The 27,529-nt window shown below is 43.2% G+C and overlaps 1 protein-coding gene across 12 annotated transcripts in view; it reads left to right on the top strand.

Moving 5' to 3' along the window:
* prom1a (prominin 1a) overlaps positions 1 to 27,529 on the top strand; it is a 65,891-nt gene that overhangs the window by 8,518 nt on the left and 29,844 nt on the right. For 11 of the 12 annotated variants that reach the window (XM_068592837.1, XM_068592810.1, XM_068592794.1 and 8 more), the window contains exons 2-3: positions 16,375 to 16,433; positions 22,226 to 22,431. In XM_068592837.1, coding sequence (XP_068448938.1) covers positions 16,375 to 16,433; positions 22,226 to 22,431 — 265 coding nt within the window. Of the gene's footprint in view, positions 1 to 16,374; positions 16,434 to 17,057; positions 17,085 to 22,225; positions 22,432 to 27,529 lie in introns of all 12 variants that reach the window. The other variant, XM_068592871.1, reaches the window with a different exon arrangement.

The raw sequence follows: 27,529 nt of genomic DNA, 5'->3' as shown, positions 1-27,529 counted from the left end.
AGACTCGACTGCAGATGAAGTGCGGAGTGCAAATAAATGGATTTCTGCACCTCAGTAGGATTACACGGTGCGGGCAATTCTGATACTGAGTGGTGTGTGTGTGTGTGTGTGAGTGCGTGTGTGTGTGTTTGTGTGCAGGAACCTCAGACTCAGACTTTTCTCATGAGAAACATATTGAAGGTAACGTGGTAAAACGAAAAATACTTATGATGAGTTAAAATTTAGAAGAGATAGTGATTCAAAACTTTGACTTCCTGTTTCATCTTTTTTTTTAAAAAATCTATATTAACTTTTTCTTTTTTTGGGAATACGTTGTGATAGAAGATGTACCAGCAACTCCAGATTTTGATTGTCATCCTAAATTCTCTGTTTTCTTTCCCTCATGTGTGTAGATTTACTTATAAAGTAGATTATCTGAGCCCAACTACATCAATGATCCCATCAGCAAAATGTATCATTGATTAATTGTTTAATTCATTCAAAGTTCCAGCATCAGAAATGTGAGGATTTGTGTTTTCTATCATTGTGAATTTAATTTGTGCTCTGTACTGTGGAACCAACAGGACATGTAATATCACGTCCTTATTGGCATTGCATTGTCTAAATATTTGATGAATTGATTACACCATTTCAGATTTAATAGATACAATTATTATTGGCAGCATGCACATGTGTGTTACTGCCACAGAAACCTTTTGTGGTGGAGGACGATAATCTCCCAATTATCCGCGTTGTTGTGTTTCACTATAAATGTGACGCCGTGTCGCATCTGGCCGTTTAGTAGTTGAAGCAGAAAAATGCTTTTCAGAGATTTGCTAGCAGGTTGGGAGATATTTACCGGTAGCGCTCTCATCGCACGTCGCCTTCTTTCACATTTAAGCCGCGGCTGCTCGAGCTTTGTGGGAGAAGATCACGCCGCATAATCAGAACACAAACAGAAACATTGTATGGCTCTTTAATTCCTCGCCTGCAGCTACAGTCCTGTGAAAAGATATCAAAATGGCCCTCAGCTACATGTTGTTCCTCCTGAAATGGATCCACAAATCTGGGATTAGTCTTTCTCAAGGCTCAGCCAGCCAGACGAGGTGGCCGGCTGGAAATGAAGCGCTTCAGTCAGTCAAATTAGACAAAACACTCACAATCACAAGACCACCTGACGACACATTTTACTCACGTTTTAACAACACATGCGTGCGCTTAAAGATACTGATTGAATGAAGGAGAGCGCTACAGACGGGCAGCACAACACAAAGGTTACAAATAGTGACACATCGGTAACGTCGGGTATATTTCACCCAATATACTGTACCTGAGGAAAATATATATATCAAAATATATGAAAATACAGCAATACAAGGCAAACTGAAGTACTATTTTACCCTATAGGACCTTTCTTAAAAAAAACAGACTCAAAATCAAGTAAAAAATCTAAGAAATATGATTAAAAATATAACTAATGAACTTGTTCTTTGGTCCATGCGTTGCTGAGACATGTGAGCCTCGTCCTGGTATGAAACATTCTCCATACAATGGTAATATGCACCCAAATGTTTACCCTCTATCACGAACATCAGGGTGCCTGTTGAAAAAAAACTGGGTTTGGAGCATGGAGACACGCCTTCTTTCCATAACGTCACTGAACAGCCGGTACAAATTACGAAACCACAGTTGCACGCGTAAAAATCATCCGACGTTAGTGTTCTCGGGTTACGACGGCGGTTTGACGTTTTCCCATCAGCCATCAGCTCGACCCAACTTCAGCCCCCGAAAAGAAGCCGTTCACCTTCAGCTAATGAAACATCTTGCTGAAAGCACCACGTTTCCCCGGTCAGAGGGAACATCGAGGAGAAGGAGAGGACCGTTTATGTGACATTTAAAACATCTTGAATTATGGTTCTGTTAAATCTGTAGTAGTTTTAGTACGCAATTACAGTCCATTAAGCTATTAGCTCCCCATTTACATGAGTCACTACTCGTGAGGCTTTTATTGTTTATGAGATCGTCAAACGTTTCTTTGTGAGTTTCATGCTCGCTTGTTTAGCAATGAGACAAACTAAGAGCGAGAGTTCAGATTTGTGTAACCACAGTGCACGGCCTGTACACAACCCCTCTGTAACCGTACAGCAGAGCATCTCACACGCCTTCAGAAGCTTTGATCTCTTGCTCCCAAATGCAACTTGTCGTCCTGGATCGTTCTCTGTATTGCATAATCACCTGGCTGTGGTCTTTGCGGTGTGTTCAAGTGCAACATTTTGGCCATGACGCATGCGGTTTGAGGCCGACGAAATGTTTCATGTACAATGTTCATCACCGCTCGTCCTCACACGTTGGTTTGCTGTCTGGGCCTTTAATTCCTCTACACTTTGCTGTTACTACTGTTTTATTTATTTTTTTACTGTCAATGCACATTTTTCTTTCAAACGAGAACCCGAGGCGAGCTTTGTTACGCACTCAAAGACCCCCCACTGTGACTTAAATTGCTTTCAAATGACTAAAAACTGTGGTTACGAAGTGTTTGTGAAGGGATAGAAAAGTGCTTCAAACTAAAGCTTTTATAATTGGACGGGCTTCTTTCCTTTACAAAGCTTTGGTAAAGATTGACTCAGACACTAAGGCAAACTGTTGAATTCATAACGCCGTCACAATGTGTGGCCTGACACATTTAAACAGTGGAAGGCCGTCCACTGTGCCAGGGAGTTTCAGGGTTTTCATTCAGTAAAAAGAGTAAGAGGCAGATCAATAGACTTGATGAAAGTGATGCCCCTCGTTTAGACAGCCTGCTTCACCAGCGGCTGACATATCAGCACCCTAAGTGAGAGGAGATAAGAGCCATGGCATTAAGATTGTCGAAAGTTTGAGACACTTCGAGGTAATATTATAATGCCACCATTAGCTTAAGCTCCCAGCTATCTGACGGAGCAGGTGAGAAACGTAGCAAAGCCATGCGCAGTGAAAGCACAGGTACAGGCGAAAATCAAAAGATCGCTGCAGCGAGAAAGACTGCAGAGATCAGCTTATTTAAAGAGCCAAGGAAAAGGGGGATAAAAAAAAAATGGTAAGGGAAATGAAATAAATAGAGGCAGCGCGTTGGCGTAAGAGCTGCCACTTCTTTGGGTGCCTGCTAAAGCCGTGTCTCATTCGGGGACGTCAGATTTGGGTCAGGCCTGGTAAGCCAAGCAGGAGAGGCGAGGGCCAGGCGAAGCGAGCGGCTCAGTCCTGCCGAATGGATGGGCAAGTCATGCGTCCCACGTGCCCTCTTTCCGCTCCATTGGCGGGCGCAGTGGTGCCCGCTACGAGTCGGCTCCGGGGACAGGCCGAGTTGAGACTGCAGATGTGTGGCGGTAAAGATGGCGGGGAGGGAGGAGGGGAGGGGTCGGCTATGCCAACACCGCAGATGATGACTCTGAAAAAAGCCTTCTGTCCTCAAAAAAGTGCAGTTTGTCCCCGTCGACTCTCGTTGTCGCTCCTTACGACGGCGTTTGTGGCCGTCACTCAGCGGTGAACAGGCGGTTCCCCTCAACAGGAGGAACGTGGCACATTTGGGACAAGAGAAACTAAAAAAGCCGCCCCGTCTGTGGATAACAAGACCATCTATACGGCTAAAATGTTTTATTTTGTGCGTCCCTGTTGAGGAAGTTCTGCCCCGAGACAATTTAATAGCGTGTCTCCTTTTCTCATGTTGACTGTCGGCGGCTAGATGTTGGATTTGCTCCTCATTTCCATCTGCAAGACACACTTCCTGTCTGTTGTTGTCAGCGCCGCAGCCTGGCTTCAGCCTCGATTATCTGGCAGTAATCCGGGTCGTTGTTTACCTGGGCCACAAGGAGAGAGCCAATCCTCTTGGCTGTCTGTCCGTCAGTCGCCGCGCTGACCAGACTGCTTGGCCTTTTGTCCTTGGACTCACAAATAACTTCTTAGAGAGCTTTAGAAAAGCTCTCCATTCGATAGTTGGGATAAAATGACGGTTTGCTGAGTGTTTGGCTGCAGCGACATGGTGTTTGGTTAGTAACGTCCAACAAAAAATAGACGTGTCCTTGATGCAAGCTGCATCCATTTAATGTGCTTCATCGGCATTAATTGAACTCGGACCGCGTTGCTAAAGTGTGAAGTGATAATGAGATTATCAAGAAAAAGTATAGACACAATTCATAAAACCAAGAAAATAGCAGAAAGCAATGAACCCTTGCTCTGCGTGTTTGTGTCTGTAAGACTGCTTTCCCAGCATTCCTCTTTCATACGGTTAAAAACGGAATTAAAACTCCTGGTTTAACCATATTTTACGCCTTCAAAATAAAAGCACTTTACAACAAAACAGGGAACCAATTACATTTTGCTTACAACAGACAAAAACACGCAACAAAAAACAACAACATTGATTGGCAAACAGTTTATAACTTTAGCACACAGTTACTTACAGACATGTTAACAGCTGTAGCTTGAGAGCGGAAGATTAAAACAATACATTGATGACCGTCGACGCCTCTTGTTGTTGTTCCCGATCTGATTCGACGCCCTCAGGCGACCGAGTCGGCCAATAATGGGGCTGACAATGAAACCAGGCATAAGAGGCCCTTTGGGTTTATGTGAGTGCAGTCCATGAGGAACACCTGAAGCTGGGAGCTGAGCTCTGAGACCTAAAGGTATACTACGGTCTGTCAAGATAGACGAGTAGAAGCGCCTCATTCAAACCTGGAGGATGTTCGTCTCCGTGTTCTCGAGGTAACAGGTGGTCCAAGTCCAGTTAATGCCGCAAACAAAATTTAAATGAATGTATAACAAGTGCAGAGCATCACTTTTTCATTTGACGTGGACGGCGTCGTGCACAATACTGATCGCCCCAATTAAAAACGCCGTATGACACACAGTCGACTTCACTTCACGCGTCTCTGCAGGCGTGTCAGTCCACTGCGTTTGATCATTCAGAGCCCCGGTGCACAGGACTCATACTGCCATTCCTCAAAGTCAGTGGACAAGACTGCAGATTGAAGTCCCTGTGCCATATCTCATTCTTTATTACTGTCTGTTGCCATGTCGCCCAGATTTATTTTTATCTGCGTGTGTGTGTGTGTGTGTGTGTGTGTGCATCTCCCTCTGTCATGCATTTCTACCCATCAATGTGATTTCCACTTGAGGGGAGGCTGTCAAGTTTATTTACATACTAAATCTGCAGACCGGGTTGTATTTACAGCGCAACGTGTGCGTGTCGTCGCGTGCGAGAGCAGATCGGAGACGAGGATGTTAGGTTTTTTTTCTGCGTGTGTTACTCATGTGCTCATGTGGCTCCTGTGTGAAAACACAGTTTAGTGGAGTGTGGGACTCCAGCGGCACACTTAGCCAAGAGACTCAGCCGTTCACAAAGTGCTCTTCACACCCTCTCACACACATTTACCGTATGTAAGCAGATGGAGAACGTCTGTCTTGTGCGACGCGTTAACATCCAAATCTAACAGAAAGCTGAGAACAAAAGTGACTGAAATGTGAAGGGTAACTTTCTCATGCAGGCCAAGAACAACTATTATCTTTCTCATTAGTTACACCATCTTACATTTAAAAGGAAACTCTCAACCTTTCCCTCCAGTTTAATCCTGCAAATGGACATTGTTGAAGTCATCAAGGTAAAAGATTAACAGTTTTAAATTAAATGCCCTTCCACATTGTGGTTTTGTAAGTGTGTGTGTGTGTGTGTGTGTGTGTGTGTGTGTGTTAGTTGTGTAAAGCTGAGCCCGGTTCTCCCTCCGTAGTTACCGATTCTATGGTAATGTGTCTACCTTGTGCGGAGGTGGTTTTGCTCCAAGCTCATGGGACGTTAGCTCTGATACGAACAGTCAGGAGACACACACACACACACACACACACACACTCGCAGGCACACACACGCCTGCTGTCCTTTATCAGAAACATCTCAGTTCAATGTCAAGTCACTAACATTTACTGGAAGACATTTAACAAAACAGGATCTGATGAAACCATGAATCTAGTGGAGGAAAACTTTAATCTCCCTATCAGGTGCATGTGACAGCCGACACATAAGGTTTCAATATCCGTTTCAATATTTCTGGTAAGAAACGCTTTTTCGGCAACAATCACACTATGTTTTGTAACGCTGCTGCTGCTCCTGTCAGTTAGTTTCCTCCATCTTGTGTTTTGGACATAATGCATTGTGCGTGAAACAAAAGCCATCAGCCGAAGGTCTCCATCATCTTCTTCCACACGGCAGTTCTCCTCTCAAGGAGAAGCAAAGGGAAGACAGGAGGAAACCCACAACTAACAACTGCCGTCTGAGTCCAGTCAAGTTACTGCTGACGAAAAACACAACATTTCCTCATTTTGCTGCTTTTCAAATTACGAAATGACAAGACACCAAATCCACTGTTTTACCGCCATTCCCTGGACCACGAAATGTAGCCGCTCCCTCTCCGATCGGGCAGGTCGCTTTGACATGTGTCAAGGTTTCAATGTGGCGCATCACAAAAGTCACTAACATTCACTGGAAGACATTTAACAAAACCGGATGTGATGAAACATGAATCCAGTGGAGGAAAACTTACTTTAATCTCCCTTGTTGCCGATTTTTTAAAAATGAAAATCTTCCCTCTCCATCTTCCTGTTTGTCTCTCTTTGTTTCACTCTCTAGTAAAGACATTTCTAGTAAACACAAAAAAAACAAAAAAAAAGCCATTATCTAAAAATACTGAGCAACTTTTTTGGTTGCATAGCAACAACGAGGGTGAATAAATGTACCTGTCTTGCTTTCAGCTCCTTCTGCTGCTCGACATTGAGAAAAGCTTCGCGTCTGAACGCAGCCTGAGGCCGCCATGACACCTCCGAGGTGTCGGGAGGCAAAGCACACTGCTGTGACATATGCAGTTCTTAAAGTAGAGACCTTATGGTTAATTACGCCTTCATTTTGGGTCGCCGAGCTCTAATTGCTGGAGGGATTTTTGCGCAGTATTACCTGCCAGAAAGCGGAGGCTGGATTTCTTTATTCATTCAAGTTTGCTGGTGTACTCTTCTTTTACACGTTCTTCGGCTTGGTTACGATTCTGCTTGTGCCAAACAAACCAATGTTGCTCCTTGTGTTTAGGAAGAAGGCCTGCCTGCCTTTTGTTCACTATAACAGCTATACTTTGCTGTATAGATGCAATTCAATTCAGTTTATTTTGCACAGCACAAAAGCACAAATTGGCCTCTGAGGGCTTTACAATCTGTACACATAACATCCCTGTCCCGGACCTCACATTGGATCAGGAAAAACAGAAAAGAAACCTTCATGAGAGCAACGGAGGAGGATCCCTCTCCCCGGACGGACAGAAGCAACAGAGGTCATGTGACCAGAGTGATCAACCTAACAGTTACAGCACATTACATGAACATAAGTCAGCAACGATTTCATTTAAAATGTGCATTTAATGATGTGTTGGTGACTTGAGGGCTGCAGAGAGAAGCTGTAAACACAATAGATAAGTTTACAAGTCAAACTAGTTCGTCAACAGTCGGCCATATATACCTCCAGGAGGTTCAGAGCAACATTAGCATTAATCTAGGGTTGTTTTTGTTTGTGCACCCAACAGGTTGATATTCACTCTCCTTTAACTCTGTTTGTGCTCTCACAGACTCCTGAGGGAAATATCTGGCTCCTTAGCGGCTAAATGTTCCACTTTGTACACCAGCTGATGCGAGCGGTGAGACTGAACCGCCGGCTGGAAAACCAAAACAATCAGCCGAAAGACGCCCAAACAGAAGAAAACAATACAGATCACATACGTGTCGTCATTTTATCCACTGTTAATAATAATGATAATAACTTTATGTGTTTAAAAAACCTTTAAAAACAAACGTAGGTCAACATATTTTGAGATATAATTGATAATTCACTATAATACACTTTATAAATTCTCAATTTGTCCCAATGGACATAACAATTGCACCTTCATTGTCTATGTTTTTAGGTTTTTAAATTGTGCTGGGATGCTCTAAACCAGGACAGTGTAAGACTGACAGGTCTACTGGAGGCATCCTGCCACACAAGAGCTTAGTGTGCGGGCTGTTTGCAGATGACACTGTTACTTTTTCTTTTTTTTTCTGTTATTCAAAGTGTTAGATTACAAAAGCACATTTTTATTTTATTTAGAAAAATGCAAATTTTGAGTCCACACAGTTTGTCTTTTTAGTTTGTTCAGTCTTCTAGAGAAGGTGGAAGTAGCCGAGAATAAGCAAACAGCTTTTTTTTCTCATAGTTTCAAACCAGGTTGTGCAAATGTTTAGCTTCTCGCAGGACGAGGATTGCAAACAGTCTTTAAACTGTTTGGACGGATGGAGGTGGAAAAGTAGAAAATCCACGGCCCGCCACTGACATAACATCGATACCGTTAAACAAAAAAGCACCATACCATAAAGACAATGAATACAACAAAACCAAACAAACAACCAAAAGGAGCCAATGGAACAGAAAACCAATAAATAAAATAAACTAACAGAAACGGGAGCAAAAGAACTGCATAAAAGAAAGACATCTATAGAAATGAATTTTAAGAAGTGATTTCAAAGAAGTTATTGATTAATTTGTACCTACTAATTTAATCAGCTTAAAATATCATGCGTTCATATGAAAATCTCAAGCATTATAACACAGGAGGTACACGAGGGCACCAGCAGAAATCCTTGGTAATGTCACAAAAAAAGCGACGAAGAGGCCAAACAGAGTTCCCTCTCTGCATTAGTGTTACAACTCCCGCTGGATTTAAATCTTAACATAAAGCTCTGTAACGTTTTCAGCGAGCGTCCCCAGATAGTTTTGGGAGGGAGAGTCAACGTAGACGGCAACACCGTCCCCTGTGTTCGGGGGGAGAAATAAAAATCCCTGACTGGCTGTCTGCTTTGTTGCGCCTTACGAGCAGAGCCGGGCTGAATGAAGTGTTTGTGGTGTGGAAGTCTATCCATGGCCTGGCTTACTTCCTTCCTTATTTATTTATTTATATTTGTAATAAGCCTGTTAGCAGCGGTGTCACAGACAACTGCCGGGGCTTTGGACAGGGAATATTCGAGTTTTGCAGATTCGGCTGGCGGCTTTCGGGGCAAGTTGATTAGAATTTTTTTTTTTTTTAGTTCAGCCACACTGCCGTCTGTAAATACTGCACAGCCCGTCATGACAGCATGGAAATCATTGTCCAACTTTATGTCTTCATGTCATCGTTTCATCTTTCCACATCACAATCATTTATGAATCGATTTACAAATCCATGTATTGATCCGTCTTTCCGTCCTTCCTTTTCTAAGAGAGTGAATTATTCCGCTCTGTGGTTTTATTTGTCCTCCTGGCAAGGCGTTTAAATTACGTACCACTTTTGCGTGTCACGGCTACACACGTCAATCCTTTTTTTTTTTTTTCTTCTTCCCGTTCTCATTCGCAACTCGCCGCAGTGTCTCTCTGTTAACGCTGGAAACTCAAACAAAACTACCTGGTTAGGTTTGGGAACGACGATCTCCTTGGTGAAAGTCCTGTGTTTGTTTGACCTCTCCACCCTACCTTACAAAGACTTTCCAGCTCTTCATATTAAATCACCTGACTTTCAGAGCACTTGCTCTGAGCGTCTAATATTGTTTCGGCGTAACAGACCATAGTATACCCAAGAGGGGTGCTAAGATACTTCCTTCCTGGAGATGGAAGTGGATTAAAAGTCCTGGCCTGCTTGTGTTTCTGTGAGATGTAGACGTCGTCATCGTCTGGTTCTTCACGTGGTCTTTTGCTTTGGGCTGTCATTGGCAGAGTCACAGGGAGAATCATCAGGGGACTTGAGTGGTGGAGAAGCTTCTTCATTCTGGTAAATCTTAAATTTGCTGGCGTAGTCACACTGCTTCACTGGTTAGCTAACGTTAGCTAACTATCAAGATTAGCTGACATTATGATCCCTATAAGAAGGAGGGCTAGAGGAGGGGTATAGTCTGGCCCAGGCTATTTTACACCCCCGGGTATAGTTTGGCTAATTCATCCCATTTAGCCTGAGCCAAAGTATAGCCAGGTTTAATCTGGGCGGGGGTTAATTTGGCCTGTTACACCGGCTTGAGATGACCCATGAAACGCAACACCTGGAGTGTAGTGATGACTCCAGGCTGCCATCTAAGTCTTTACCTCTGTCTCTTCCTTTTATAAACTTTCTTTTTTTTCCCATTTTGGCAGTTAAAGAACATGCAGAGCAACTTAAAATGGGTGATGACGTGAAATAATTAGTGGCATTAACGACAAGACTTCCATTCTAGTTTCTGCAATACCCCGTTAACTCTTAATGAAAAGCAAACATTATTGCATGGTGTATTAAACGCTATCAACCAGAGCTCGCACAATAAACAGGCCAGGTTTGGACAAGGAAGAAGGATTTATGGAGTTACATATCTCTGGTTCTGCTACATTGATTTTAATATTTTTTAAACTGCACATAGTGAAACAGAATTTTATAGAAGTGCGATGCTAAATTTATGCAGTGCTTATTCAGGCGATCTTCATCAATATTTGTTGTAATAATTGTCTTTGTTGAACAGCTGTATCAAACAGAATTTCCAAACTGCTTGATATTGACTTAAAAGTTAATATATCATGAACAAAGAGAGACTCCACACAGCTTGCAAAGTGGATTTCATTTGTTCAATCACCAAATGTAAAGCTTTCGACTGAAATATAACAGCAATTTATCTTCACAGTGCAGGTATTATGTTGCGCTGTCTCGGTATCGCAGCATTGACGGTGTACCAAGATGAAGATGGCATCTGATTGAGTGTCACGCAGCGCCTAACAAAGACATATTTTAGCAATTTCGCTGAAACTTTTCCAAAATTGCTTCAGAGCGAGTGCAGCCGCAGCAGATGCGGTTCAGATTGCATGGTTTACAACATTACAGAGTAGAAAAGGGAACGCCTGAGTGTCAAAGTCACAGTGTTGACAGGGTAAAGTAGAAGAGACGGACTCTGCGTTTGTCTGGCAGAGAAGAGAAAGGTTAAAACCGAGCTCCAGTGGAAATGTGTTTTTCTTTTCAGCACCATAGTGGGAAGAGAGCTTTGTGCGCCCTTCACCGCTCGTCACTTGTCTCACCCCCCTCCAGCCGGCTTCATTGTCAATTGGGCCTGTTTTGTGTGACATTCATTTGGGGGGGAAAAAAAACAAGGGGCTCTCATCTCCCACAGGGACGAGGTTATTGGCTCCTCACAGACGGCATGTTACATGATATTCTTGTGGAGTTGATGCAGTTGGAGCCTTCACAAAGGTCAGTTATCTCAACGGCTCTACTTCAATCACAACCACAGGAAGTCATTTTGGTCACACAGACCGCTTCATAACAGACGCATCCCTGTTCCCGTCCCGCGCTGTAAAACCTACACATGAGGAAAACCGTGAGGGAATCAACACACGGAAACATCACTTTTCTTCTGTCTTCTGCAGAAAAGAGAGCTCCCCATTCAGCCCAGACCAGCAGAATAAACGGTAGTTATGATGTGGCATTTAAAACATAATCCACACCTTGCTGTTGTCTAGATGCAGGTGTCCGTCCTCTTTTATGAGAGCTGTGTGTTTGCATATTTTGAAACAACTACAGGGGGGCGGAAAACACAGATTTTGTGAGTACAAAGAAAAGAATGTTGTTATCTTGCTGAAAGACGGAAAGCCAAGCATAAAAAATGAAATCAGTTCGGGGTGAAGTGCAGTCCGGGGTGATCATATTAAACTATTTTGTTTTGTGTTCTCAGTCACAGTGAACGCCACAGATGATAAATCCGAGGGTATGGGTGCAGACAAATGCTAAGATAAGGTTACATGGGCTGAAATATGATTTGTTTTGGCTCCCTGCTGTCCAAACCATGAAGGATCAACCAAGTCGTTCAATAATCAGTCCCCTTGGAGCCACCTTGAGAGTAAAGTTCTGGTCCAGGTGTTCATCAGCATGGGAAACCTCCACGATTTCGCCCGTATCAGGTCGCTCTTTCTTCCTCTGCTATTTTGAAACCTGGCAGCAAGACTAAGATAGAGAACGGCTGGATTCCTGTAAGCGGGCAACTCCCATTCTTGTGAAACTGATGAAAAATTTATCTTGCCAGGTTGTGCTTTATCTTGAGCTCCCTGCAAAGCGTCATTAAATCTGCTATAAAAACCTCCACTTCCATTTGGTTGAGCGCTGAGCAGCTATGGGAGCTGGCCTCCGCCACGCGTTTACATGACATTCATTCACTCACACATCCGCATGAACGTTTTCATCACCGTATGCATGCATTTTTTTGCCGAGAGAGCGGTTTCCAATCCATGGAGAATCGTCCGGAGAGCTCTGACACTATGATAGTGTCATCGCGACGGACACAAAAGGTTGGCTTAAGCGGGGGTCAAAGGTCGACGGCATCCTGACAAACACATTTAAATGTGCCTTCAAAGCGGCGAGTGCCAGCAGAGCGGGCGGGGAGGAGAGCGTTAACGTGGGCGGCAACTATAGCGAGGGAGCTTTCGGTTCATGGAGAGGGATTAGACGCCTCTCACTATAAGCGGAGGTTGGATTGAATCCAGCCCTCTCGCCTTGCCGCTTTTCTCTCTTTCACCTCTCTCTTCCTCTCTGTCTTTGATCTTCCTCTGTCCCTTCTTCCTCCTTCCCATCTCTTATGTATCGCCCCCCCCCATCTTGCGCCGATCCTTTTATTCCTTGTGAATACAGCAGGGACAAGCTCATTTGTCTTTTTTTTTCTCCAATATTTCTGGTGGTTTAGTTGAGTTGAACCTGTTGATTTGTTGCTTTTGTAATGAATCTTCATTCGTTTATACACGTTCATGCGCCTGCAGCAGCCTCATCGTTCCTCTCTCTCTGAGTGGGTTGACGAGACGTTACAGAGTCTCTCATCGATTTGGTTAATGCAAAACTAATTTGCATTGATTACGCGTTTTCTTTTTCTTTTCTTTTTTTTGCTTCTGGCAACTCTCCCTGATTTAAATGCCGGGGTGAGTTAAGGTCTTGATTAAATATTGAAGATTCAAAAGCCGACTCGAAGCCTGAGAAGAACCTAAAGCCCAGCCGTGCAACCCGCTCTTCTTACTCAGCTCCTGCGTTAGAACAGCACTTTCCAGTGAAGAAATAATACATGAATACGATCTAGTTTAACTCTGTTTTTATCAGAGAAAACAATTTAGAAAATCCAAACAGGGGAAATATCCACAAGTTCCAGCTTCTCTAATGTGCTGCTTTTACTTTGACGGGGTTCAGGGTTTATTGACATCGTACCAGAATACTTCCAAAGGATGTATTCCCCAAAAGTGCGAACCGTAATTTTCCATTGCTCTGTCTCTCTATCTGTGTTTCAATCCTCTTCTTTTGGAGCCGATATCTTCTTCCAAAACCGCCTCCTCAAACTGAAGCCTCTCTCTCTCACACGTTGACATATTATTCCTGCAATGTTTGGGCCTGAAGGCCTACCGTGCCGATGTAGAGGTCTTGTTTACGGCTGCAGCTGGTATGCTGTGGGGACAAAGGGAATTTCAAAACACCTTCATTACAAGGTCAGGAAAAAGACCCGCCACAACAAGAAAAAAATGGCAGCTGGGCTCGACTCGCTGTGCTTTATTTTCCTCTCAAAGCTCAAACCGTTTGACACTTCGAAGCCAAAACGCACAATGATGACCGACGACCTCCCTCCTGAGGAACAAACCCAGGGGCTGGACAACTGTGACCGCAGGTTGACCTGTGGAGTCGATTTATCTTTTCCAAAATTTGGTGGGAAAACGCTGGCAATAAAAAGTGCATCACGACCTTCAACCTGCAGCGCCTATTGAAGCGAAGGCCCCTGAGCTGCAGCTGCTGCACCTGGAAACACCAGCACAAACAAGTCTGTGCTTTCACCAGACGGGTCAAGTGTGGAATTATACAAGACTAATAATCCTGCATTCCAACATTTTTAAATTTAAGGCAATTAGACGCGACTGCTTTAAAAGACACGCACCATCTTTAAGCAGGACGCAACTTCAGATCAGTTTAGAGCCAAGTTAAAGAAACATACGTCCCTTTGAATATATGTTGTTACATCTGTTTGTTGGACTGAATGGTATTCTTTATGGCCCTTCTTGGCCTGAAGCATAGCTAATTACTTTTATTCTTTCTTACTTTTGACGGATTTATTTCTTTTGAAACTGTAAAAAATACCTACATGAAAATGTAAGTATAAAAAGATAAGCTCATGTCTTCCTAAACAGCCGTGATAACTCGGTGGAGTACAAGCCTGGAGCGCCCTCCCATTAATACAAATATCATGCTTTGAATAATAGGCAGGGATCATCATCGTCTCTTTGTGATGAATTAAAACAATTATTGTCAACAGTTTATCTGCAGGATATGTTCTTCCTTCAGAAAAACATAAATAAAAACAAGCCCTGCATTGCAGGAGGGGGAAAGAAAGAAAAGCCCTCGTGTGTTTTGCATCTTATTTTTGGGAACTGATTGCCTCTGAGAAGACTTGCTGTCTCTGTCATCATTATGTGATGAGTCACAGCCGGCGCTGCTTCAGGTGCAGCGCCGGCTGCGCAGAGGCGCAGGGTTTGATGGGAAATTGATTTGTTTGGGTTGCTTTAAATCTCAATGTTTTCCAGTTCTTGAAGGAGTTGAATGGAAGTGAGACGTTATCGAAAAATCCCTTGCAACTAAAAAAGGGACGTGATTTCAGAAACGTTGCTTCATGAATGAAACGACGAGGAATTAGCTGATTTCATTGATTTGTTTTTTATTATAATTTCAGTCTAAAAAAAAAAAAGATAACTAGATGGCAGCCCGCCACAGTATAATTGTTCCCACCACAGTTTCATAATGGATCAAAAATATATTTTAACTTCTCAACAGGTGGGCAGGCCGGGTGTCTTTCCTCTGTCGCAGTATTTTCCACATCCACAGCTACAAAAGTCCCAGTGAGGCTATTTTGTCATCTACTAATCCACAAGTGCCAACTGCGTCTGCACATACAGGGTTAGAGGTTCTCATGGGAACAGATACGTCAATAGTTCATAAAGTGTTTTTCACATCTGGAAGTTTGGATTGAGGTTATTAATTTGCATTATCCATTACATGTGTTTACTACTTGCAATGACCACAGCTCTGACACTGAAGAATGTCATTCACAGCCACAAAGTTTCATAATATTTGGAGTTTTCTATCATTATAATCAGGAAAACAACCTTTCATTGTATCATTAAACTCAAAATACAAAGACATTTTTCTTTCAAACTTTTACTTTTATTTTACTAATTGTACAAAGCTAAACATATGACGTTACTGCTATCTTTACTTGATTTGCTCTTTGAGGCTCCCAAAGTTGTACGTCTGCTATGTTTAGCTAGTTAACATTTGAGCTATCACACATTCATGACCATCTGAAAAATGACTTTCACATCCAGAATACCATATATTACAACCAGAATGTTAACCACACCAACAAGATCCTAACATGATGTCAGGCCATGAATAAATAAAGCAGGAGCGCTGTCAGACTTGGCCCGGTCTAAACCCAGAGGGAAGAGACGGGGCTGAAGGGGCGCCGCACTGTCAGAGTTTGGCTCTGAATTTCCTGACACCATCTTGTCAAAGATGACAACTTGCAGCTTCAGCTTACAGCAGTAATTTATCACATTAACTATATTCGGCACTTTCCCGCAGTTGAATGAGGAAAGTTCCCATCTCAGACCCATAGCACTATGATGGAAGGAGACTGTGTCCGTCCGTCTGTGATTACAGTCCATTACATTTCATTCAGCTGACGCTTTTATCTTAAAGCGACTTACGACTTTCCGTCCTTAAGATCTCCTCGACAACCGTTGGTTCATTCGATCGACTTCAAATGGGAAAATGTTGATGTCAGGGTTTCCTAAAGCCGAATATGACGTATTTAAATGTCTGTTTTGGTCCACAACTCAAAGATGTTCATAGAGGTAGAGAAACCATGAAAAATATGCACATTTAAAAAAAAGAAAAATCTTTAAAAAGTTACCGATCAATTAATCAACTATCCAAATAGTTGGCGATTCATTTGATAGTTGGACGTAAGAAATTCACCCGTTACAAACTGGCAAACTTCACAAGTAATATCAAAGCTGAAAATAAATAAGATTGTAAAAAAAAGTCATAAGTTTTGTGCACAGCACAAATAACGTCAGAAAACTTCCTCTCGACGTTTCTGTCATTGACCAAAGTCTTTTTCCTTTTCAAGCCAATAATACACAAGACTTATTTGAGTAATGCCCTACTGGCTCAACTTGTTACACACTGTGTGAGTACATGTGTAAAAGATACTAAAAGCGTACAGTGAGTTATGGTTGCATCTTGAGAACAACAAGTCGTTTCATGTGGTTGGTTTTCTGTGTCGATGCAGATCTGATTGTCAAACTGGCGAAGGACAAGTTTGGAGCCATTCAGACGGAATACCAAAAGGTAAGGTCTGTGTGTGTGTGTGTGTGTGTGTCTGTGTGTGTGTGTGTGTGTGTGTGTGTGTGTGTGTGTGTGTGTGTGTGTGTGTGTGTGTGTGTGTGTGTGTGTGTTGATGATTGTTTTGCTTTAAGTTTTTTATTTTATGTCATTGCAATATGTTTTTTTTCTGATTGGAAGCAGCAATTGATGATATGTATTACAGAATAAATGCACCTCTGAGAGTCCGTACACCACTTCTCAGGTGTAGCTTTTACAAGGTCATCTTTTTCACTGGCACCCCAAGAGAAATAGTAATTGCTTCTGGCACAACCTCTGAATTTATCACTTTAGTTTTCGACAACTTAAAAAAACCAAAAACTTTTGTTTCTTCTCAGTCCCTACGATCAAAAGTACTTTCTCTGTACCTCCCTCTGACTTATGGCAGAAATATCTGTCTGTGTGCAGTGTAACAATATGCAACTGTGTGGATATGCATGCCAGAATCCTTTGATTTCTCTTTTTTTGTTCTATTTCATCCACGTTTTTTTTTTGTTTTGTGGCTTTGCTCTTTCTTTGACGCTGCGTGGCCTTTGTCTTCTGCATGCCCTCTTCATCTGATCTGCTCTGATCTCATCTGGCCTCCCTCAGCCAGAGAACATAGTGCTGACCCTTCAGGTAAAGTCTGCACCCTGGACAGTGCACCCCATCCCCTGTTGAATCATGCTCCACTATCCCGAGTCACCAGGGTTGCACAACTCCAGCTAAAATGACTTTGCTACACTTCAGTTGCCATAGTGCTACTTTTTTGTGTGTGTTAATGTTTAACATCTTTATCATTTGAATATTTGTGATTAGTTGTGCAGCCCTAAGACTCCCACCCTGCCATCCCATCCACCTCGCACACACCAGCTTTGCCAAAACTGTAGTTTCTACATATCAAACTCAAGTCTTGATTTAGATCTTTTTAGCTTCACGGAGGAGCAACATGCTGACTGGATCGTAAAGGGAGAGTTTAAGTGCTCCAGAATATATAAGTCTGTAACTCAAACACTTGATCTTTTTGTGTGCTGAGCGACCTGGACCTCTGACACGCAGCGTGCAGTGTTGCCACAGCTTCATGAAGCCTTGGGAAAGCATGCGTTCTGCAAAGAGTTTCAAACACATCACTGCAAAGAAATAACCAAAGCAAAACCATGAACATCCCATCGCACCTTATTATAAATAGTAAGGAGGAGATAATGAGTTTTTTGGTCCCTGATGAAATGTGTGGTTCACAATGACGATACACTCAAAACAGCCAATGTTTAGCTATTTCTGAATGTTCTTTGCAGGACGGATCAATCACTCGTATAGACTCATAAGATAGTAGCTACAGCGCTGACTCTGTAGCCGATGAATTTGAGATCAATTAGATTCATGACAGATTTTTAAAAGACAGTAATTCCAAGTCAAAACTGGCACCAAACCTTTATCCTTTGTGAGGGCAGAAAAAGGATGAACTCCCATTATATACGTAGCCCAAAAGTTAAATGTTATTCAATGTCATACATACAAGAGCTGCCACCTTGATAGTTTTGTAAAATAAGCCACTGAACATCATGTCAAATCAAAGCAAAAGTGCCCATTGGTTTGTGGACTTCACTTTGACCTTGACTATCTCCTGTGTGTCACCTGCAAACAAAGGGAAAGCAGAGCAATCCTGTGTCAAAACCAAGAGAACAGTGGATGATTTCCCTGGTTGTAGAAAGATAATCAGTAAAATGTCCTGCTGTAATCTTGGTTTTAATGCAGTGGATTTAAAGTTGGGATCAAAGGCATGCTGATGTTTGTTTTCCACTCTAACTAATAAAATATATCCTGGAGAATATAGATGTATACCTGCTTTCATTCAAACAGAAATCAAACCAGGTCGGAAATCTTAAGGACTGTCACTTAAAAATCCGATAAAACAAAAGTCCCAGAACTCAGCGCTCAGACATGACACCACCTCATCATCCAGTTTGGTCTTATTGGAAGGTCACCGTCTTCTTTTGGGTATTTGCCAACACAAAGCTTTAGTACAAAAATAGTTGGAGCTGCAGGCCCTTGAAGAGTGGTGGTGGGAAAAAAAAAATGTTGACCTTTTTTTGTGAAGATTCACCCAATAACAAGCAGAGCCCAGAAGCAGAATGACAATGCAATCGTTGTTTTCAAAACGTCCCCAACAACTGGGTTGACATGGGTGCCGTTAGATGACAGACCACACACACTCACACATGCCCCGTGTCTCTCTTCTTTCTTTCTTTGGATTCTTCTTTTTCTCTCCATTTCCTCTGTTCTCAAATCATCCCCGCTTTTATTCATCAGAGTTACTGCGAGGAACTTTTAACTGGTTATGAAACCGCCTCAAATGAACACCGATGCCTCGACATGACCCACATAAGTAAACCAGACAACCAGGGAGGGGCTATTTCCATGTACTTAGTCTTACTGCTTGCCATCGTCGCCATTGGGTCGGACTCAGTGCAAAATCAGATGAAATCGTGCAGCTTCACCAGCTCAGACCCAGATCCGGCTTCACTGCAGTGAAGCTCCTGCAGGAGGACCGAGCAGGAGCCCCCGCTGGGAGCCAACACCGACTCCATGCTGCTGCAGACCCAGGATGGATTAGAGGCTCGGGAGACCCAGAACCAGGAAAATAAGAGGTTTCCTAAAGGGACTCTGATGCTTGGAAACACTTTCACTTTGGTCCACAGGGACCACCAAAATCTACACAAAATGAAGGCTCCTTGTTGTAACTTCAAGGTCAGAACGGGTCTGATTTGGGGTCTTTTTCTTCCTCCCTCTCATAAACTATGTTCATAGAACACACATTCGGGAACCTCGCTCAGCCCAACACGCTTTGGAAGTTGGATTATGCCCACCACCGACCGAGATTTACGGACGAACCGAGGAAGAATGTTCCTCTCTGACAAGTTCAGAAGCCGTTTCTTTTCACCCTGCATGTTAAAAAAGCGAGAGAAAAAAGCCGCAGGTCTCTAGCGAAGGCGGGTTCATTGACTTATGAAGGCGATTAAGATTAGTGTGAATCAGCTGGGAGAGCAGTTCGTCCATTCAGGAGCGGTGATGGCGGCGCTGCTTTGATCCTTTCATAACGAGAAGCTATTGAACATCATTGTGACAAGGTACATGCGGTGTGGGAATTGCCAATCCCCTATTCAATTTTGCCAATTTCCAAAGCCTGTGCTGAGTGTGGTTTAGATAGGGGCAGATTAAGAGGGCGCTCTGTGGTACATGACAAGAGTAGATGGAAGCTCGACTAAGAACCTGCCAACAGCAGCAATTTCCACCCTCTCAATATATCAGGGCAAATTTGAAAGACTATATGCCCGAGTCACCTTGAATATTTCTAATATTCAATCAAAGTTGAGGATTATTGAGGCTTTGTGATGAGGGATGCGCAGATTTCAAAGCTGACTATTGAGAAGCAAAGCACAATCCTAATTCATACAGAACAAAACTGTGAACATATGGAGTATTCATAGAACACACATTCATGTCTGCATGTCTACATGTCTATATGACAGCATTCACCATGCTCTCTCCTGTTTTAATCTCACTGCTCCTCGCCACATTCACTTTCTGCTAACTGTCTCACAACTGCCCCCATAGTCAGTCAAGTTTGGTTTTTATTTTCCACCTAGTTGTCAGTTCATCAGCTAAAACTCAATTGTGTGATAGATTCTCTGTCAAGTTCCAAACCGCATACTTTGTCTTACTTTTAGTTCGTACCACCGCTGCCCTTACGGAGCGCAAGCATTGAATTGGGACATGCTACATCGTCATAACATTTCACCTTGAACTTTAACCCTCTTGCTCCCAGCGCCGGGGATTGTGGGTCAAAAGAGGCCAGAGAAGCATGCTCTCTTGCTAACTGGATGCAGTTGAGCATCTTTGTATTTTTGGCATACCGCATTTGACACGCTATGAATTGGGACGTAATCTTTTTTTTCTGGAGTGCATGGTCTAAAGCGCGAGGCACAAGTAAAGTGGGGCATCTCTTAATCCACTATTGCTAGTTAAATGACACACAATCCGAGGCCAGAGCAAGGGGCAAGAGGTTGTATTTGCTCTCTTGAATAATCATGGGTGTGTTTTAGGGCGTATCATGAATTAAACAAATCAGAGTGTCATCAGCCATAAACTTTAAGAGCCTGCATCTATCACATCAGTATTCAAGTGTTGCAGAACTGTGAACTCGCCTATGTCGGCACATCTTGCTACATAGCAATATATTAAGCTATTTAATGAGCCCTTTAAATAGCAGACGATTTACTTTAGACCAGTCTTTTTTAGTCGGTAGCGTAATCGCTTCTTTTCCTAACAATGAGCCAGACGGACCACACCGTATTTTTAGACCAATGTGCCCATGGGCGCACACAGACGGGATGCATAGAGCACCGCTCTGCGCTGGCTGACATAGAGCCCACAATGTGTCATGTGCTGACTCAACTTGTTGTCATTTTGGAGGCTGTAGGTTAGAATGAACATTTACAATCGTTGGTCTCGTCTCATTGACATGAATGAGATCGATTGATTGTTCTCACCACCATGAAGGTATAGAATCTATGACTGATATATATATATATATATATATATATATATATATATATATATATATATATATATATATATATCAGACTGCATTATTTTATCTGGGGGTATCAAATAAACTCTCACTTCATTATAGGCCAATGGAACTTTTCAGTTTAAGGCGTAAAAGCTGGAGTTGCAAGGTTGTATCACTAAAAGTGACAGCAATCTGCCAAGACATAATTTCTCAAGATAACTGCTATAAAACTGGAACTGGTTGAGTCATCCATCTTATGTTCTGCACAATGCAATACAAGTATGACAAAGAGATGAACTGCACTGAAACAGGTGTAAATATCTCAGTCAATGAGCAGATTTGCTACTTTGTTTCAAGAAAAATCTGAATTTTAAGACTTAATTCGAGTGTAAAGTTTGTCAGTGCAGCAGCGCTAACGCTAACTGTCTTGTAGTTTATTCCTATTGAAGCAGGTTTTTCATCAGAAATGCTGCCTTTCCCATCATTAGAGGGTGAAAACTGCACCACAGGGCTACATGGATGGCTCTGAGTACTTTGAGTATTTTCCCATCATCCTTCACGTGTTGCTATCCTCTCAGTGCATACTGCGGTTTATTGTATATGTATGTAAAAAAAAAGCAACTTTAAGCTTAAGCTACTGGAAGTCTCAACCCGCTTGCAGTGGCACTGTATTTGAGGAAAGCGTTGTCGCACCCAACGATTGTGAGAAAAGAGTCTTGGCACTTACGTTGTGTAACAATGTCGTTGAGGAGTCGTGCATTGAACCGGCGTGTAGTATTCAAGGATGACAAAGAAAGGATTCTCCAGCAGCGAGTAGTGTTACGCAATGTGTGCTTATTGTTTAACCACAAATCCCTTTTGGACAAAGAGTAGAGAGAGAATTTCCAGCGGTGGGATCCGACTAGATATTTTTAGATTTGTAGCTCATTTTATCCCCTGCCTCCTTGTGTGTGTGTCCTCCCTTTCCCCTCCTTTATGCAGTTATTAATCTATCCTTTCTTCTCTCCCTCACTCCCCAACTCATCTGCTCACCTCTCCTGATCCAATTCTGTTTTCGCTCTACAAAACCCAACCCATTTGCCCTTCTTGTTGTTTCATCTCCCTTTTTTGTTCTTCCTCTTCCCAACCTCTGATGTTGTTTCCTAAATAAATTGTCCCTCATTCTTCATCTCATCCCCCAACCCCCTTTCATTCCCGGGAACCACAGGCCATCTACTACGAGATCGGCTTCCTAGTGTGTGCGGCAGTCGGCCTGCTGTTCGCCGTTCTGGTGCCGATGATCGGCCTCTTCTTCTGCATGTGCCGCTGCTGTGACAACTGCGGCGGCGAGATGCACCAGCGCCAGAGGAAGAACGCAGATTGCCGCCGCGGCCTGCTGGGAACACTGCTCTTCTCCACCTCACTGGTCATCACGTGAGTATGACACACACTCACACACTCACACACACAAGACCCACGTAGGGGTATCCGCTTGCACGCAGGCGTGTATTTTCCGGTGCAAACAGAGCTACACCTCTTACAGTGTTGCGCTCATGCGCACACGTTTGGGCAAGAACACACTGAACACGCACACACCTCTGGTCATCTTGTGAGTCTGTTTCACATCCAAACGCACACACGGCCATCCGCTTTCCCCATCCCCCATGCCGTTTGCTATATATAGTCATTTCTTACCGTAGATACTATGTGGCAGCACCCTTCCTACTTGTATTCGGTCCAAGCACTGGTCATTATAATCTGCAGGGGATTCACACAGAGCTTTCATTAACTGTGAGGGGAAGTCTTTTATTCATGTCAACGCGCGGCTTAAGTGCTAATAAATCATTGAAAAACAAATGACTCAAAAGCCACAGTTATTCTTTATGAGTACGTATCCTGTGATTTAAGTGGTCTCCACCTCTACACCTGACTATTCTGCTGAGCTCTCTCGTGTAATACCGACCGCGTCTGCCTTCAGGGTTTATTATATCTCTGCTCCGGCTGTCATTTCTACATTTAACATGCACATTTTGAGCATTTGGCCGATGATCTCATCCGGTGGGAAATGCAGTGAATCGAGAACGGGAAAGTAATTCCTACATCGCCGATGTTTCAAACTGTAGTAACTGTGATTAGTTGTTGTAATCCAGCAATTCAATACACAGTACCTCCTGCTATTTTCAGCCCAGTGTGGTTCTCGTTTACAGAAACTGAGATAATATACATTTTATTCACAATTTATGAATGGAAACAGCAGGAAGATCAGAAGAATTCAGATGCTTTTCTTTTCCTTTTTACTACCATTTATCCTACAGACGCTACGGCTACATTCCCTCAATACAGCAGAACCAACATCTTGGGAAATGAGGAAAGGGTGTGAAGAGGAAAAGCAGGAAGTACGATTATTGATGTTGGAAAATTAAGATTGATTTCCTGAATTGGAAATGTTTCTACCTGGACCATGCCATATTATGAAGGAAGGGTCGAACATGTTTTCGAGTAAAGCTTTAGGTTTACTTTGTGTACTTCTGCCTATTACATCATCCGGCTGTCCCTGCATGTCAACTTTCAGAAAATGCACCACAGGAAACTGGAGCCTCTCTCCACTCTGTTTAAGCTCAGCGGCAGAAGAAGCATAGCCGCTGGGGGATGCAGCCACAGCACAAAGGGCTTGGGAGAGCTGCGTTTGCCTCTTGTATTCGGACCGAAGGGATCCAGGAGTGTACTAGTTTGATGTTCTTTGACTTTTTGTCTTGGCTGGAAGAAAGCCCGGCTATTAGACATTCCAGGGCAATATCCTAGAAGCCCAGACGCAAGAGTCTGAGAGCATCCTCAGAGCTCTTATTAAATCTCCCCCAGCTACCAGGCCGAGACGCTGCAGAGGCTCTAATGAAGCAATTACAGGCGGGAGAGTGATGAGCACCGAGCCCGGGCAGCTCTCTTTTAACGCCACTAGAATGCCAACAGAGAGGCAGAGAGAAGTGGTGTTTTCTAAGAAGTGTTGAAATGAGATGGAGATGGGTCCAAGAAGACACCCAGCTCAGGGTGAGGACAATAATATGCTTCAGGACGAAGGAGGAGAGCAAAGACGCCAGAAAACTAAACTATTTTTATTGGACCAAGACATGCTTTGTTCGTAGTTTAGGACATACAGCCAAACAGGCAGTAAACCACTTGTGTCTGTAATCCACGAGTTACTTGTTTTACGATATGGGGAAAAAAATGGGGTATTTGATTGTCTCCACATCTTCCAGCCTTACACAAGTGAGCCTAAAGCGCAGAATGTAAGAGATGAATCACATGATTACAGGGATTTCTTAACTAGCAAGTGAAGAAGCAGACCAATACAGCATTATGTTGATAATAAAAAATGTTAGAAAAGTGGGTTTGTAGTTTTGCATTAAGGCAGATTTCTACTTTTAGTTGTTGTTTTATTCATCTCAGCTGTTCAGTGCAGGGTTATGATGTGCATTCATTTGCAAAGACAAAAATATAGGGCTGCTATCAGTATCACACTCTTCGGTTGGACCGCTTATTTCTCCCTCAACGCGTTTGGGTAGAATGAGTTGCTTAGCTTTATTATCATAATATTTTTCCATGGGTTTTATGTGACAGAATCAGAGCAGGAGACGAGATGAAAAACCAACTCTTGCGTCACCCTGTGCTCTGAAAGTGGCTGGGTCAAATCCCAGAGGAGCAGCCAAAGAGCTGTGGTTGTAAACATGAATGAGTAATGTTCACTGGGTTAGAGTAGCGCTGTAAGGATTTGATTCACACGGATGCCAGTCATGCTGAGGATGCACACGCTCTTGTTCGGATGCTCTGGCTGAAGCAGACGGTCTTGTTGTCAGGATGCGTGAGGAAGTCTACAATAAAACAGAGGACGGTGGGAAGTTCGGGAACAGAGTTAATTTGTGCTCCAGGCTTGAAGAATTAGCCTTGTCAGAATAAACCTGAGTCTGTGGATTCAATTAGCACATTTACAAAAACACTAATTATTGACTCTGGGCCAGATAAAGGCCGTCGCTCTTGCTCCAGCAGGTGAAATCAGGTGAACGAATCTTGAAATCTGAATCAACGAACTGATTAACGCGCCAGCACAATTGCAAATCCTCCAATTGCTGCGGCATCTAATTACATTAGTCGGATTCCTTTCAGAGCTATTAATCTTGGCACATGACGAAGAGGCTGATGAAGAAACACAAGTGTTGCTTTACACGGCCATGAAACATGTCAGCGTCACACATTACATCCCACTCTGCGAACAGACATTTAGACGTGCGACGAACTGGAATTGTTAGTTGTTCGTATTAGTGATGATGCAGCAATAATAAATGAACGTCGGCAGCCTTGTCACGGTTATGTTTGGTCTGATGGAGCCAGAATTACAGAACCTTAGTGAGTCATTTACATAAAACATTGCATGTATTATATCTTTGTATTCTCTTTGATGGATATTAATGAGGATCTGCATCCGAGTACATTTTGACTCGTGTAAAGTAGCTTGAAGCCTGAAAAGACTCTTATTCCAACCTTCTGTGTTGTTTCCATTAGTTTTACATTTAAGATCAAAGATTCAAGATATGTTTATTGTCATATGCACAGTTACTCCGTACAATAAAAAGTTTATTTTGCTAGATCCTGTTACACATAAACTTAAGGTAAAAAAAAAACATTGCTATAAATCCTAATCCTAAAAAAATATCTAAGATGTGAAATAAGGCACAGAAAAATGTCAACCGTTTTGCAAAATCAGTGTATGAAGTGCACTATGCATCGCTTCAAATATTTCATGTATAGTCGCGACATGAAGTCACAGCCGCAGCTGAGACGTCTGATGTTCACACTATATGGAGAGAAATATTTAAAGTCAGGACCTAATGTGTTTTATGGCTGCGGTGCGCTTCATCAAATGGCAATATTCTTCATGTCTCGTGCATCATTTCCTCCCCGTCATACATTAGTGCAGTGCCCGGTCAAAGCGCGCCTGCTCAGAACGGGACGATTGCTTGGTCTCTCTCGCCGCTCATGCAAACTAAACACTCTACAATGCGCCTCGCTGGGTCCTCTGCAGTACATTACTATAAATATGTCCCATAGATTTCCCATCTCTCTTGCTTCCTCTGTTCTTGAATGCAATGTGGCGAGCAACAGAGAGCGAGCTGTACCCAGCATGCCGCTCGGCAGGGAAACTTTGGCTCGACTATTTTTCAATTTAAAATAAATGTCTGGAGCTTTGACCAGTGTCTGGCCGCGCAGCTCGTTTATACTGACTGGTCCAAGTATGAGACTGAGAGGACTTCCTCTGGACAGACTGTCTCACAGCCTTGGCAGAGGATCCATTTACGTTCTGCGAGATCAAATCTCAATATTTGCTCTTCATCGATCCTCAAGTGAACGTGATCGTGGTGGCTTAGATGAACAACATCTGTCCCGCTAGCCCACGTGTGTGTATGTTACCAGCGTTGAATGTCTAATCTCATGCATAAATTCATGCACTGTGCAGTAAAACGGCATGTTGCATCCGTCCTGCCAGCTATCAAAAGACCACGCAGTGCATTATTAAATCAACAACGGTGGCTAGTCGTCCCTAATCAGCTCTAAATCTACATGCATGGATTCATTCAAAACGACAAATTGAAGATCCTTCCCTCTGTTCCGGCCAAGTGGAAGACCCCCTGCCTCATGTGGTTACCCAGCATGCATTTCAGCAGCTTATTTCAGTCGCTGGGTGTCCAAAACTATTAAACACAGAAGGACATTATGGGCGCAGTAATTCATGCTAATCATATGGGTTCTAATTAATGATAATGTGTGTGGCAGTGAACTGAGCGTTCAGCACCCTGCACTTTAATCTTAATCAGCCGGTCGAGGCTCCGAGGCTGCATTCACACCAAATCAGGCGTTGCAGCAAAACTGGCATTCATTCAAATGTGTGTCGTGAGTTTAGGCTGCGGCAGTGGGCACCACAACGGATGCCGAAAAAAGGAGACATGGGAAACACGTAACCACGTCTCGTCGCCACAGGAAGTAGAAACGTGTTTACCATGTGGCATCAAGGCATTGTGGCATCAAGGCATTGTGGCATCTGGGGAAACGGAGGAGAGACCCCTCACCGCCTTGGTGACCTTTCCACAGCTGAACAACCCTGCCATGTGCCGCCCTTCAAACACGGGCCGTTTAGGTGACGCTCCCACACCGCACCGCAGAACCCTGCGCTACCGTAAAGCTTTGTTTATACAGGCGCATGGCGACATAGCAGCGAGCCTTCACAAGTTGTTATTCTCCAACACAGACAACATGTGTGATGAGGAAGCAAGAACACAGCCAGCGTTAGCGGATAAACCAACCTCCAATTATGACAAGGAGGACTTGTCATAATCTGTCGACTCATATCTCATATTCATGGACTACGGTATTGCCTTTAGACGAGCCCTGTAAAGGAAGAAGTCAAGTATTAAATACATTACAGTAAAACAAAGGTTGAATATTGTCAACTTGTGGACGTCATGACGTCTTCGCTATATTCCCA

The sequence above is a fragment of the Clinocottus analis genome, unplaced genomic scaffold (assembly GCF_023055335.1).
Source record: "Clinocottus analis isolate CAN_PGR_092001 unplaced genomic scaffold, fCliAna1.0.p SCAF_10, whole genome shotgun sequence".
Taxonomy (NCBI): domain Eukaryota; kingdom Metazoa; phylum Chordata; class Actinopteri; order Perciformes; family Cottidae; genus Clinocottus; species Clinocottus analis.
The sequence above is the reverse complement of the archived record's forward strand: the minus strand, read 5'-3'. Positions and strand labels throughout refer to the sequence as shown.